This window comes from Myotis myotis, unplaced genomic scaffold (assembly GCF_014108235.1).
Source record: "Myotis myotis isolate mMyoMyo1 unplaced genomic scaffold, mMyoMyo1.p scaffold_m19_p_32, whole genome shotgun sequence".
Taxonomy (NCBI): domain Eukaryota; kingdom Metazoa; phylum Chordata; class Mammalia; order Chiroptera; family Vespertilionidae; genus Myotis; species Myotis myotis.
Window position 1 is genome coordinate 1,265,695 of NW_023416338.1, and position 12,485 is coordinate 1,278,179.

The 12,485-nt window shown below is 56.5% G+C and overlaps 1 protein-coding gene across 3 annotated transcripts; it reads right to left on the reverse strand.

The window, feature by feature from the left end:
- Nucleotides 1-6: 6 nt before the first annotated feature.
- ILVBL (ilvB acetolactate synthase like) lies at nt 7-12,263 on the reverse strand. 3 transcript variants are annotated; one of them, XM_036302608.1, is made up of 16 exons: nt 12,131-12,263; nt 11,490-11,634; nt 9,598-9,799; nt 9,347-9,474; nt 9,127-9,265; nt 8,925-9,036; nt 4,109-4,208; nt 3,879-3,976; nt 3,627-3,763; nt 2,514-2,648; nt 1,379-1,493; nt 1,123-1,292; nt 976-1,046; nt 825-896; nt 565-670; nt 7-449 (listed from the first exon to the last, which is right to left on the reverse strand). In XM_036302608.1, the coding sequence occupies exons 2-16, from the start codon at nt 11,616-11,618 to the stop codon at nt 271-273; spliced, it is 1,893 nt and encodes a 630-aa protein (XP_036158501.1). In that variant the 5' UTR covers nt 11,619-11,634; nt 12,131-12,263; the 3' UTR covers nt 7-270. The 3 variants fall into 3 exon arrangements, with proteins under 3 accessions (XP_036158501.1, XP_036158503.1, XP_036158502.1); XM_036302610.1 differs by having other exon boundaries at nt 12,085-12,210; XM_036302609.1 differs by lacking the exon at nt 12,131-12,263 and adding an exon at nt 11,967-12,109.
- Nucleotides 12,264-12,485: the final 222 nt, after the last annotated feature.

Consider the following 12,485-nt stretch of genomic DNA (forward strand, 5'->3'; position numbering starts at 1 on the left):
CTGGGATGAGTACTTGGGCCCACGTGGACCAGGGGTGGTTTATTCCGTGTGTAAAAAAAGAGAAAGGGCACAATTGGGACCACAAAGAAAAAGGCCCCAGAGCTCTCCTGTGCTTCCAGGGAGCCTCTCTGAACCCTGACCCCTCCAGCCCCTCCCTGGCCTCAGGGAGGATTATAGGGTCACTGAGCCCCACGGGATAGCCCAGAGCAGGCAAGGAAGAGACTCCAGACCAGCTAAGTAGTCCAGGGGTAGGAAGGCACCCACAAGGCCCTACACAGCAATGGAGCCATCGCGGAAGTCTGTCCTCCCAATGAGGATATTGACGACGACTGGATGGCCATCTCGGCACTGCTGCTGGGCATCACGAAGCACCTTAACCACCTGATCCTCATTCTCCCGCGAGAGCAGCAAGCCCTGGGCCCCCAGACCCATGGCGGCTTTGTGATAATCTAAAAAGGGAGATCAAGTCAGATGGTGGCAGGGACCCAGCCCACCATGCAGCCAGCCCAAGAGAGACACACCCAGCAGAGCCAGGGGCAGCCTCCCCCATGCCAGGCCCCTCACCAGTGTAGGCCAGGCCACAGGCCACATTGCTGCCCAAAGAGGGCACCTGCTCCCGAGAAATCTGGGTCCAGCCAGCATCATTCCCTATCAAGGCCATCACTGGGATCTGCAGGGAGAGGATGAGGCCAAGCCACAATACTCAGCCCCCAGGCTTGGCCAGCCAGAGGACCTCCGCCAGGCAGAAGCAACCCCGTCCCCAGCCCAGCCCACCCTGATGACATCTCCCAGAACCTCAGGCTTCACCTGGGGCGGCCGATTACCTTGTGTCTGACAAAGGTGTCAAATTCGATGAGGCTGTACCCAAAAGCTCCATCCCCAAACAGGCACCAGACCTGAGGTGGGACAGGACATAGTTGGGGTTGTTCATGGCCCAAAAAGCAGCAAGCCACCTGCCTCCAGGCTCTGACTCACCTCAGCATCTGGCCGGCACAGTTTGGCCCCAAGTGCAAATCCTGCACCAACCCCCAGAGTCCCGAAGGCCCCTAGGAGAACCAAGAGCATGTGGGTGTGAAGGGGACTGGACGGTACAAGCTGCCCCAGGCGTAGGCCCTTCCTTACCAGGATCGAGCCAGCACAGGGGGCCACGGGGCTGCACCAGGTGGGCGGCAGTGCCCACAAAGTCCCCGCCATCTACCACCAGAATCGAATTGTCAGGCAAAGTTTCTTCCACCAGCTGCAGCACCCGCACCGGGTTCAGGTGTTGGGATACAGGCATCATCGCCTTCTCCCTGCAATGGACCAGTGCAGGTCAGCAGGACCAGCAGCAGACCTTGCTGGGAACCTACCACCACCCTCCATGTCCACCAGCCCCCACCGGAAGGACTTCTCCTTCTGCTGGTCGGCTTGCCGAAGCTCCTCTGCCCAGTCTGAGGCCCATGTCTGGCCCTGAAGGCCCTCCACCAGCTTCAACACAAAGGAGCCCACGTCTCCTGGGGAAGGAAGAGGGCACAGCTGCAGAGAGGCGGCCTCCTTCTGCCCTTTCAGCAACCGAGGCCCAAGCCAACAGGAAGCCAACAGGAGCCTTGGAACACGAGGCAAGGAGGCAGGCCAGGGGCGCTCCTTGAGCAAATCGGGAAAAACATCCTGGGAACCAGGTTAGGGCAGCCCGGGTGAGAGGGAGGGCAAGGCTGGAGAAACAAGGTTTAGGGAGGACAGAGTGGGTTAGAAACCCAAGCCAACCTGTTCGCCAGCCTCCCCATGACACCCCAGATTAGGTTCTATCAGTTCTTCCTCTAAAAGATATTGCTAAAAACACTTCCATCTGCCAAGTACATCTCTACAGCCCAGGCACACAGAGTGCTTGTGAGCAAATATACCAGCTGGTGATGATGCACTTTTCATCATCTGCACTAGGAAATAATCACCTCGAGGCTCAGAGAAGTTGAGTTTCTCTTTTCCTGTCCATCCTCGATCCAGGCCTTGTCATTTCTGTCCTGACCCAGTTTAACAGACCCCTTGACGCCGCCTGGCCCCTCCAACCCACTGCCCCCCCAACTGCTACAGTGGGCCTTCCCAAACATGATGAATGAAACTGCCACTTCTCTGCTTGACACAGAGGTCCCTGTCACCAGCCCTGCAGGGAAGCCCATGTCCTTGCAATGATGGGCAAAGCAGGGCACAGAAAGGCCAGGGGAGAGAACTGATTCGGGGTTGAGGTTATGACATTGACAGAGACCTCAGGGGCCAAGGAGTGAGCTCTCTGTCCTAACAGCAGCGGGCAGCGGGAGAGGATTTGCAGCAGGGGACATGGTCACATGGACATTCCCAGGCCTTCCCTCTGGTGCACACCCACCCTGTGTTCATGCAGAAGCACTCATCAGTCTGAGAGCTGAATCTATGGCTCTGGCTGACTGGGTGCTCCCTCAGGCAAGGTCCAGAACCCAGAACCCAGCTCGAGCCAGCTGCAGCAGAGGGCCCAGGAGCACGTGTGTGGGGCGTTAGGGGCTCACCCTGCACAGCTTCCTGGGGCTTCCAGAACATGTCTGAGTTGATCAACATCTCTTTCCGGTTACGGTTGACAATGATGATCTTGCTGCTTCGGCTGAGGACACGGCCATAGGACAGACGGAAGTCACACACAACTCCTAGGGTGGGAGACAGGGGAACAGTGGATGGAGGGCCAGTGTCCTGGGGGATGCCCCCTACCTAATTTAATCCACCACAGCAGACTGAATACAAAAGGGTGCCCGTTCTTCACCTCTCCATGGCCCCATGCCACCTATGATGACTTTGTAGCTCCCCTGCCCTTAAACCTGGGCTGGCCTCGGGATGTGCTCTGGCCAGCAGCATGTGTCAGGAGGGCTGGCATGCGTTCCTGAGACCAGGCTTCAATAAGCCTTGCAGCTTTCACTCTCCTTTAAATAACTTTGCTCCCCCCGCCCTACATGTTTCATCCTCCAAGTGAAGCAGCCCAAGCCAGCCTGCTGGATGATGAGGAACATGGAGGAGGAGGTAGAGAAGAGTGAGAACTCAGAATCCTGGCTGAGGCCATGCCAACCCAGCGATAGCCCCAGCCAATCCCCAAGTATGTGAGCCAGCCCAGCCTAGATGGGCACAGCTGCCCTCCTGCCTCCCCAACCAGACTCCTGAATGAGCCCTGCCAAAACCAGAAAACCTACCCCCTTACCTGTTGGTGGGTCTTGAGAAATAATAATTGCATTTTAAGCCACTGAATTTTGGAATGGTTATTACACAGCAATAGCTAACGGATACAAGTATTATGTGTCCGCAGACTTCAAAGCACTTTATGTGAAAATGTATGCCGTATGTGTACATGCTGTATAAAGGATAAATGCTGTATAACGTGTACAAATGCAAATGCTGTGCAGAAAGTTCCACAGAGCCCACTATCTGTGTGTCCTTCTTTGTGCAAAGCTGGGTCACAGCACACAACTACAACCTGGCACGAGTCCAGGTGAATTTCAAATTCAGAGTTGTTCAAAAACCTTGAAAGGGGCAGGGATAGGGCCGGTGAGCACCAGATTAGGAGGGGCAGGATCACAGGGTAAGGGGGGTCCTGGAGTGAGGGAAAGGGAAGAGTGGGGGTGGAGGCTGAAGCCCACCTGCCAGGAGAACAACGTCTGCCTTCTTCAGGGCGGCACCGCGGTTCTGCCGGATGTGCAGGGGGTGGTTTCGGCCCAGCAGCCCCCGTGCCATCCCGCCCAGGAAGCAGGGGACACCCAGAGTCTCCATGGCAGCCCTGCAGGTCCAGGTAAGCAGAAGTGAGTGTGGCCCTGGGCCTGCCAGTCCCCACAGGGCACCAGGGGACCAGGGACCAGGAATGTGATAGTAAAGGCAGGGCTGAGGCTTCTCACCGAAGCTTGCTGGCAGGTGTCGGGGGCAGTAGGGCCTGGCTCCCCAGCACCACAAGGGGCCTTTTGGCCCGGCTCAAGATCTCCACACAGCGCTGAACCTGGGGCAAGAGGTGGGGCTCAAAGAGCCGACCCTGAGTCACCATTAGCCCCCAAGATCAAAGTCCCAATACTGACTCAGGGACAGGCTGTCCTGCCAGGTGGAGTCCTTGGCCAGGAAAGGGGCAATTTACCTGTTGGGGGGATGCCTGGGGGATGTCCAGAGGTAGGGGCCCTTCGGGCCGAGGCTCCCAGGCTCCTGCAAAGAGATTGGCCAGGTGATTCTCTAAGTACCTGCGAAGAGGAAAGGAAAGAGTGGTTACCAGGATTCATTACTGAGGTTCCAGGAGCTGAAGGAGGGAAGTCGAACAGGCACAGGGGTGGTCAAGCAATGGCCCAGGGACAAACCCCAGTGATCAAGTATCTAGCAGCCAGTTTCCCCTTGGAAGCTTCTGATGACCACTCCCACCTGACACAGACCCTCAGAAACAGGTGACACAGGCAGGGAGTGCCAGGATCAGGGACAGCTGCAGGCGTAGGCAGAGGTGGCTCTGCCGCTTCCTAGCTGTGTGACTTTGAGCAAATGATATAACTTTTCTGAGCAAACTGCTCTGTAAAATGTAAAAGGAAGCCTCCCTCCCAAGGCTCAGTGAACTATCCATTCAGGATACAAAGCACTTGGCAAAACCCTCCATCAGTGGAGCCATTCACATCATCAGTACGCTTGCCTTTCTCTAGCTTCCAACATCCCCTTCTCTGTCTCCTTACTCATTGGGATACAGGGCCCTGGTTTTCCATGAAGCCCCGTGCAGGGCTCTGAAGATACACAGATAAATCCTGCTCAGCCCTGCCCTTAAGAACGCCCAATCCAGCCAAAACCAGATACATGGGTGTTGGCAGGAAGCAGTCGGAACGGGAAGCTTCTGTTCCTCTTTGGAGTCAAACTGCAGAGAATGAGAAGAGGCCAAGGAAGGAAGCATGGAGACCCCCAACATGGAAAGAAAAGGCAAAAGCTAGCCTTGCAGGGGGCTGAGGAGGGAAGCCTGGGGGGAGGGGAGGTGGAGGGGACTATGAGGCCAGGGAGCAAAGAGGCTGTCAGGGCCACAGAACAGAACTGCTTAAAACTTATGCTTCCCAGATATGACTACTGACCATTTCCTATGTGTTAGGACCCCTGAGCCCCACTCTCTATTCCTGGTTCCCTAACCATGTTGAAGGAAGGATAGGAGACACCTTGCCTTTCACCTGACATGACACGGGATTCAGCCGTGTTCTTATTTAAAACTAGAGGCCTGGTGCACGAAATTCATACACTCGGGGGGCGGGGGGGGGGGCCCTCAGCCTGGCCTGCGCCCTCTCACAGTAAGGGAGCCCTCAGGGGATGTCCAACTGACAGCTTAGGCCCACTCCCCACCTAAGCCATCAGTCAGACATCCTTAGCGCTGGGGCGGAGGCAGGAGAGGCTCTTGCCACCGCTGCCACTGTGCTCACCAGCTATGAGCCTGGCTTCTGGCTAAGCAGCACTCCCACAGCACACTGACACCAGGGGGCAGCTCCTACATTGAGCGTCTGCCCCCTGGTGGTCAGTGCGCATCATAGCAACCAGTTGTTCTGCCGCCATTGGGCTGAAACCAGCTCTCCCAACATCCCCCAAGGGGTCCCGGATTGCAAGAGGGCACAGGCCAGGCCGAGAAACCCCACCTGTGCACAATCAGAGCCAGGAGGGACGCGGGAGGTTGGCCAGCCGGACAGGAACCACGGGAGGGCTCCAGGGCATGTCCAGTCCGTCTTGCTCAGTCCCAAACGTCTGCCCCCTGGTGGTCAGTGCACATCATAACAAGCAATTGAGCAGCCTTAGCATTCATTATCATATTGTGCTTTGATTGGTTGAACAGACGACCAGACAACTGGACACTTAGCATATTAGGCTTTTATTACATAGAACTAGGGGCCCGGTGCATGAAATTCGTGCACTGGGTGGGGGAGGGGGGGAGTGTCCCTCAGCCCAGCCTGCCCCCTCTCACATACTGGGAGCCCTCAGGCGTTGACCCCCATCACCCTCCAATCGCAGGATCGGCCCCTTGCCCAGGCCTGACGCCTCTGACAGAGGTGTCAGGCCTGGGCAGGGGACCCTCATTTCCCCCCATCAGTGGTTCTGCCCCCAGCCCAGGCCTGATGCCTCTGGCCCAGGCGTCAGGCCTGGGCAGGGGACCCCCAGACCCCTCCGATTGCTGGCTCTGCCCCTTGCCCAGGCCTGATGCCTCGGCCAGAGGCGTAGACCCCCATCACCCTCCGATCGCCTGATCGGCCCCTTGCCCAGGCCTGACGCCTCTGACAGAGGTGTCAGGCTTGGACAGGGGACCCCCATCTTCCGCCGATCACTGGCTCTGACCCCCGCCCAGGCCTGAGGCCTCTGGCCCAGGAATCATGCCTGGGCAGGGGACCCCCATCTCCCTCTGATCGCTTGCTCCACCCCCCGCCCAAGCCTGACGCCTCTGACCCAGGCATCAGGCCTGGGCAGGGGACCCCCAGCCTCCCACCCAGGCCTGATGCCTTGGCCAGAGGAGTTGACCCTCATCACCCTCCAATCACCAATCACCAGATGGGCCCCTTGACCAGGCCTGAGGCCTCCGGCAGAGGTGTCAGGCCTGGGCAGGGGACTCCCAGCTCCCTGCGATCTCCCGCTCTGCCCCTGCCCAGGCCTAACACCTCTGGCCGAGGCATTAGGCCTGGACAGGGGACCCCAGCTCCCCGCGGTTGCAGGCTCTGCCCCTGCCCAGGCCTAACGCCTCTGGCCGAGGCACTAAGCCTGGGCAGGGGACTCCCAGCTCCCCGCGATCTCCCGCTCTGCCCCTGCCCAGGCCTAACGCCTCTGGCCGAGGCATTAGGCCTCAGCAGGGGCCCCCCAGCTCCCCGCGGTTGCAGGCTCCGCCCCTGCCCAGGCCTAACGCCTCTGGCCTAGGCATCCGGCCCTGGCAGCGGGGACTGCAGTGGCAGCGGGGGGCACCGCGATCGCGCGGGCTCCGCCCCTGCCCCTGCAGGACGCCTCTGGCTGAGGCGTCCGGCTCGGGCAGCGGGGACCCGCAGCTGCAGCGGCCCCGCGATCGTGGGCTCTGCTTTAGGCCCAGGCAAGGGACTCCTAGTTCCCGGGACTGCCAGCTTCGACCGTGCCCAGCTCCCATCGCTGGCTCCACCCCTACTTCCTGCTATCACTGGCCAGGGCAGCAAAGGCGCCTGATTCTCCGATCATGGCTGGGGGGCAGGGCAAAGGCGGCCCTGGGGCCGCCTTTGCCCTGCCCCCCACCTCTTAGCTCCCCACTGGGTTTCCGATCACTGTCAGTGGCAGGGGGCTTCTTCCTGCTTTCCCTTTCGCCTCCCTGCATTGTGCCTACATATGCAAATTAGCTGCTATCTTTGTTGGCAGTTAACTGCCATCTTAGTTGGCAGTTAATTTGCATATAGCCCTGATTAGCCAATGAAAAGGGTAGCGCCATACGCCAATTACCATTTTTCTCTTTTATTAGTGTAGATAATAATGGTTAATTCTTTAGACTTGAGCATTTGCACTATCAAAACTATCTCATTTTATTCTTCACAGACTTATAGTCTAGTGAAAAGCAGGCAACATTCATTCATTTTACAGATGAGAAAGCTGAAGCCAAAAAAGGTTTAATCACATTATATGTAAGTCAAATTGTTATGCTTTACAGCATCAACTGAGAGTGCTGTCTGTCAATCATATCTCAATAAAAATGGGGGGAAATGGTTTAACCATTTGCTCAAGTTAACACAGCTAGTTAGCAGTAGTCCTGGAATGTGAACCCATGTCTCTGGACTTCCATTTCACTCATTAGAGATGGCCCATAGCTTTGTGGGTAAACATTTGAAGGCTCCTCCAGGCTGAATCCTCATGTGCCATTAACAAGCTGGATGACTTCATATAAGTCATTCAGTAAAATACCTTAATTCGAAGGGTTGTTATAAAAGACATGGAGTAAAACCGCTACTCCTTGAACTGCCCCTCAAGGTGCATTTCCCAAGCCCAGGGTTCAGGAACCTGTCTGTCTTGTTTACTGTCACCCATATTCACCCGGGTACATGGCACATAGCACACTTGCTCAATATATAAAGGAGGACTGGAAGGAGCAGGGGCAAGGATGGGCAAAGGTGGGAGGGAGGATTGATTCTTCCTCCTCCTGTGCGGTTTCAGCCAGGCCCACCTAGTGGTGACCATAAATGGACCCTTTCACATACCTCTGCTTGAGCTGTGCCCCTACCCCTTTCTATCTGCTCAACTGAAGGAAGTGCCCCTCAAAGTCCTTAGCTCTTTTAAAACCTTCAGGTTTACCCCAGGCCAGCCCCACTACCCTGCTCTCTCCAAGATCCTAGCCACTTGCCACTCAAAGCCCCAGAGTGAGCTGTGCCCATGTCACAGGCCTGCAGGGACCCACTCCAGTCCCTTTCTCCAGGTACTCATTAGTGATCCATCCATGTCTCTGCATCCCACAGCCACTACCCAGATCCAGGCCATCATCACCTCTCGTCCTGGGCACAACCATACCTCCTCCCTGGCTTCCCACCTTCCACCCAACCAGAGTCCATTCTCCAAACACCAGAGGAAATGTAATAAAAGCCTGAATCAGGGTATCCCACACCTCTGATTAAGGCCCTGCAATGCTTCTTAATGGACCTCGAATCAAAAGTAAAACTGCAGGCACTCCCAGTGAGCCATGCTGGCTGCTCTAAACTCAGCCCCTGCCCCCGCTCCTCTTTGCTCACCTGCTGTAAACTCAGCCCCTGCCCTCACAGGCCACCTTGCTTTCCCAACCCACCAAGTTCATTCCTGCCTCAGAGCCTTTGCATATGCTATACCCTCCACCTAGAATTCTCTTCCCATAATTGGTTACTCTCCATTAATGTGCAAATCAATAAACAGCTCAAAGAGGGATAAGTGCTGGCAAAAGGTTGCAGGACAAGGGAGGAGGTCATGGTGGGAGTGGGGCTACCCACCAATAAACTGCTCGACCCATGAGGCCCTTGGGTGGCTTGGCTGGCACCATCTCCTTCTGGACCATGAAGTAGGGATACAGCACATCGATGGGCAGCTCCACAAACACAGGGCCTGAGGGAGCAGGGAGGACACTGAGCTTGCTGGACTTCCCTAACCCCCAGGTCCTAGGACCTGACCACTACCCAGCCCTCTACCACCTACCCGGGGTGCCCGACTGGGCAGCAGCCATCGCAGTCCTCAGAGTGGGCATGATGTCCCGCACTCTGTGCACAGAAGCACAAAACTTGCAGAGTGGCCGGAACAAGGACATCTGATCAATGGCCTGGAGTGCGCCCCGGTTCTGGTGGAAACGGGTTCAAGGGAGTTATGGGGGAGGAGCCCTCCAAACCTCCCTGGAGCCCACCTCCTGAGGTCAGGGTACCTGCAGCAGGGTACTGGCGGCCCCACCCAGAAGCAGTACTGGGGACTGGGCTATCTGGGCATTCTTCACTGCTGTCACTGTGTTGGTGAGGCCAGGGCCTGCCGTCACTGCCACCACGCCCACCGTTCCTGGAATATAGACCCTGTCACCCTCTGCACCCAATGCCCATCCTACTGGCCACCCCCCAAAGAAAACCCTGCCCCTCAAAGATCCCCCATCCCAGCCCCTAGCCCTCTCTGCTCTGCCCTCACCAGTCAGGCGGGCCACAGCATCAGCAGCAAACACGGCTGTGACTTCATGGCGCGTGTCCACCACGCGGATGCCCAGCTTCTCACAGGCCACCAGCAGCGGGGAAATATGCCCACCAACTAGTGTGAAGAGGAACTTCACACCATGAGCCCTCAGCACAGCTGCCACGCTCTCCCCACCATGCCGGTTGCTCACCTTGTCCACCTAAGCCCATGAAGCAGAAGAGGAAGACTGTCAAGAACTAGGGCAAGGGCACCAGGGCAGGTGGGAAGAGGGGTGATCCCCCACACCCAGGAAGGAGGGAGGGAGCAGGGCCAGAGGGATGTGGGGAAGGCACATATCTTACCATCCTCATGTCATTACAGTTGACCCTTGAACAACACAAGGGTTAGAGGTGCCAACCCCCACAAAGTCAAAAATTCACTAATAACTTCTGACTCCCCCAGAACTTAACTACTAATAGCCTATTAACCATAAGTCTTATCAATAATATAAACAGTTGATTAACACATATATTGTAGGTTATATGTAGATTATGCTGTATTCTTACAATAAAGTAAGCTAGGGGGGGGAAATGACATTATTAAGAAAGTCATAAGAAAGCCCAGCTGGCATGGCTCAGTGGTTGAGCGTCAACCTATGAACCAGAAAATCAGTTTCATTCCCAGTCAGGGCACAAGCCCAGGTTGTGGACTCGATCCCCTGTGTGGGGTGGGCAGGAGGCAGCCAATCAATTATTCTCTCTCATCATTGATGTTTCTATCCCTCTCTCCCTCTCCCTTCCTCTCTGAAATCAATAAAAATATAGTTAGAAAAAGAAGAGGAAGGAAAAGAAAGTCATAACGAAGAAAAAGCACATTTACTGTATTCTGTATTTATTGAAAAAAATCTACACATAAGAGGACCCATGTTAGTCAAGAGTCAACTGTATATCCTTTTACAGCTAAGGGGATCGAGACTTGCCCAAGCAAGATTCAAAGTCCCATACAATCAACGTTGTTAAGCTCCCTGCTCTGTTACACTGTCCACCCAGAGATGTGGGGAGAATCAGGGAGAGAGGGGGAAGGTGGATCTACAACACCCAGGGAAGTGTGGCCAAAAGCACAAGGCAGGAGTTACCAGCTGTGACTCCAGAACTGCCTGCCCTCCAATATCGGGGCCTGGCAGCCTGACTGTTGACTCCAGACTACCAGGTTCCCTCCCACTCCTGGGCCAGACGCAGTTGACAGGCTGCCAGCCACCAAATGCCTTGGAGTGGGAGCGGCCTCCCAGCCCAGCTTCCACACAACCCCCAAAACCAAGAGCCCTTTGCCTTAAAGCTCCACAAGTCTTCAAGGCCAGTGGTGCTGCTTCTGTCTAAAAGAGGAAGTTCTGGGAAGAGATCAAGATTGCTCCAGGCTAGGAAAGATTGGGTAAGGAATCTGGGGAAGGGGTAAATTTCTGAGGCACCAAGTAGTTCAGAGCCAGGTCAAGCTTTTCTGCAAAGAGGTCATTTGAAGCAAGCAACCACACAACCTCTCTGAGCCTCCGTTTTCTCGAAGGAAAATGCAGACAGAAACAAGGGCATCTATTCTGGGACATGTTGGGTACATGAGATAATCACTCTAAAACACAGAGCTCAGCAGAGAGCAACTGTCCCAGCCACATTCTCCTGGGCTTGCCTTCCTAGCAGGAGCAATGGCCCCACTGTGTTCAGGGAAAAGGGCTCGAGCCCCCTGGGGAAGGAGGTGGATGGGGTGTTGAGTGCCCTGGCAGCGGTAACTTCCCCATTACCTCTCACAAGGCAAAGTCCAGGGCGTGTATGGGGTAGGGCCCTGGAAAGACTCTCCTGATAGTCCCTCGCTAGGTCTTCCTTTGGCTGCCCCCAGCTCGCCTCCCCTCGGTGCCCCCGCACCTTGTGCATCAACCGATATAAGAGCCCCAGGCGGTGCGCGGCACCCAGCACGGCAGCCACTAGCGTCCCGCAGACCAGAAGCTGGAAGGAGGGGGAGAAGCTCCCCGCAGGGGCGGCGGCCGTGGACATCTCCTTCTGGTGACACCTAAAGGAGAAAGGGCGGTTCCAGGGCCAGAACGCAGAGACCAATTACCCAGAGGAAGGCACGCCCCCTCTCCCGCACGGATCCCGGGCCACGCCCCCTCCCCGGAGTTTCAGCGTGGCCACGCCCCTGACGCGGCGAGGTCCGGCCCGAAGCCACGCCCCCCAGGCCAGGCCAGGCCACGCCTCTCGGGATCCAGACCGAGCCCCTAGTCACGCTAGGCTCCCTCCTTTAAGTTGCCAACACCCCCAGACTAGGCGACTACAGGTCAATGCAACTACAATGCCTTCAAAATAGTGTTTGCCCGCTTACCTACTTCTCCATGGATCGCCTACCTTTTACGTCCAGGTGCCGAATCTCAGCCCCAGCGGAGAGCCCTACCCGTCTAGCCAGGCCCCGCCCCCGAGCGAGCGCCAGAGCCCCAGCCTGACCCCAACCTCGAGGTTAGGTCACCTCGGGATGTTTCTCCAACTTCCCGGGCACTTCAACCTTCACCTACAAGAAATGACTCCACACGAATTCCGCGCACCTTCTAGTCACGTGATCCAGGCGAACGGCCGCGTTCCTTTCACCCAAACTGATGGGCAGCGCCAAGTAGTATGGCCACTCGCGCGTGCGCAGAGCCGTAGCCACGCTTCTGGACACAGGCCCCGCCTTTTCTCGCTTCTCATTGGTTCGCAGTGCAAGCCTCACGCCCTTCTGTACAGGAGGCCACGCCCATCGACGTCTGCCATTTGCCAAGGCCCACTCAGGCCCACCTTCCGTGGCCTTCCATTGGCCCGACGCTGCAGGCCCTTATTTCGGGCCTTCCGAGCCCAGCCCGCTTTCCATGCCAGCCGTGCGGTATACCTTCA

Coding starts and splice junctions, on each gene's coding strand:
- ILVBL (XM_036302608.1), bottom strand. CDS start 11,618: ATGTCCACGGCCGCCGCCCCTGCGGGGAGCTTCTCCCCCTCCTTCCAG. Junction 9,037..9,126: donor TGCCCAGTCGGGCACCCCGG/GTAGGTGGTAGA, acceptor CTGCTCCCTCAG/GCCCTGTGTTTGTGGAGCTG. Junction 450..564: donor CTGTGGCCTGGCCTACACTG/GTGAGGGGCCTG, acceptor CTCCCTTTTTAG/ATTATCACAAAGCCGCCATG.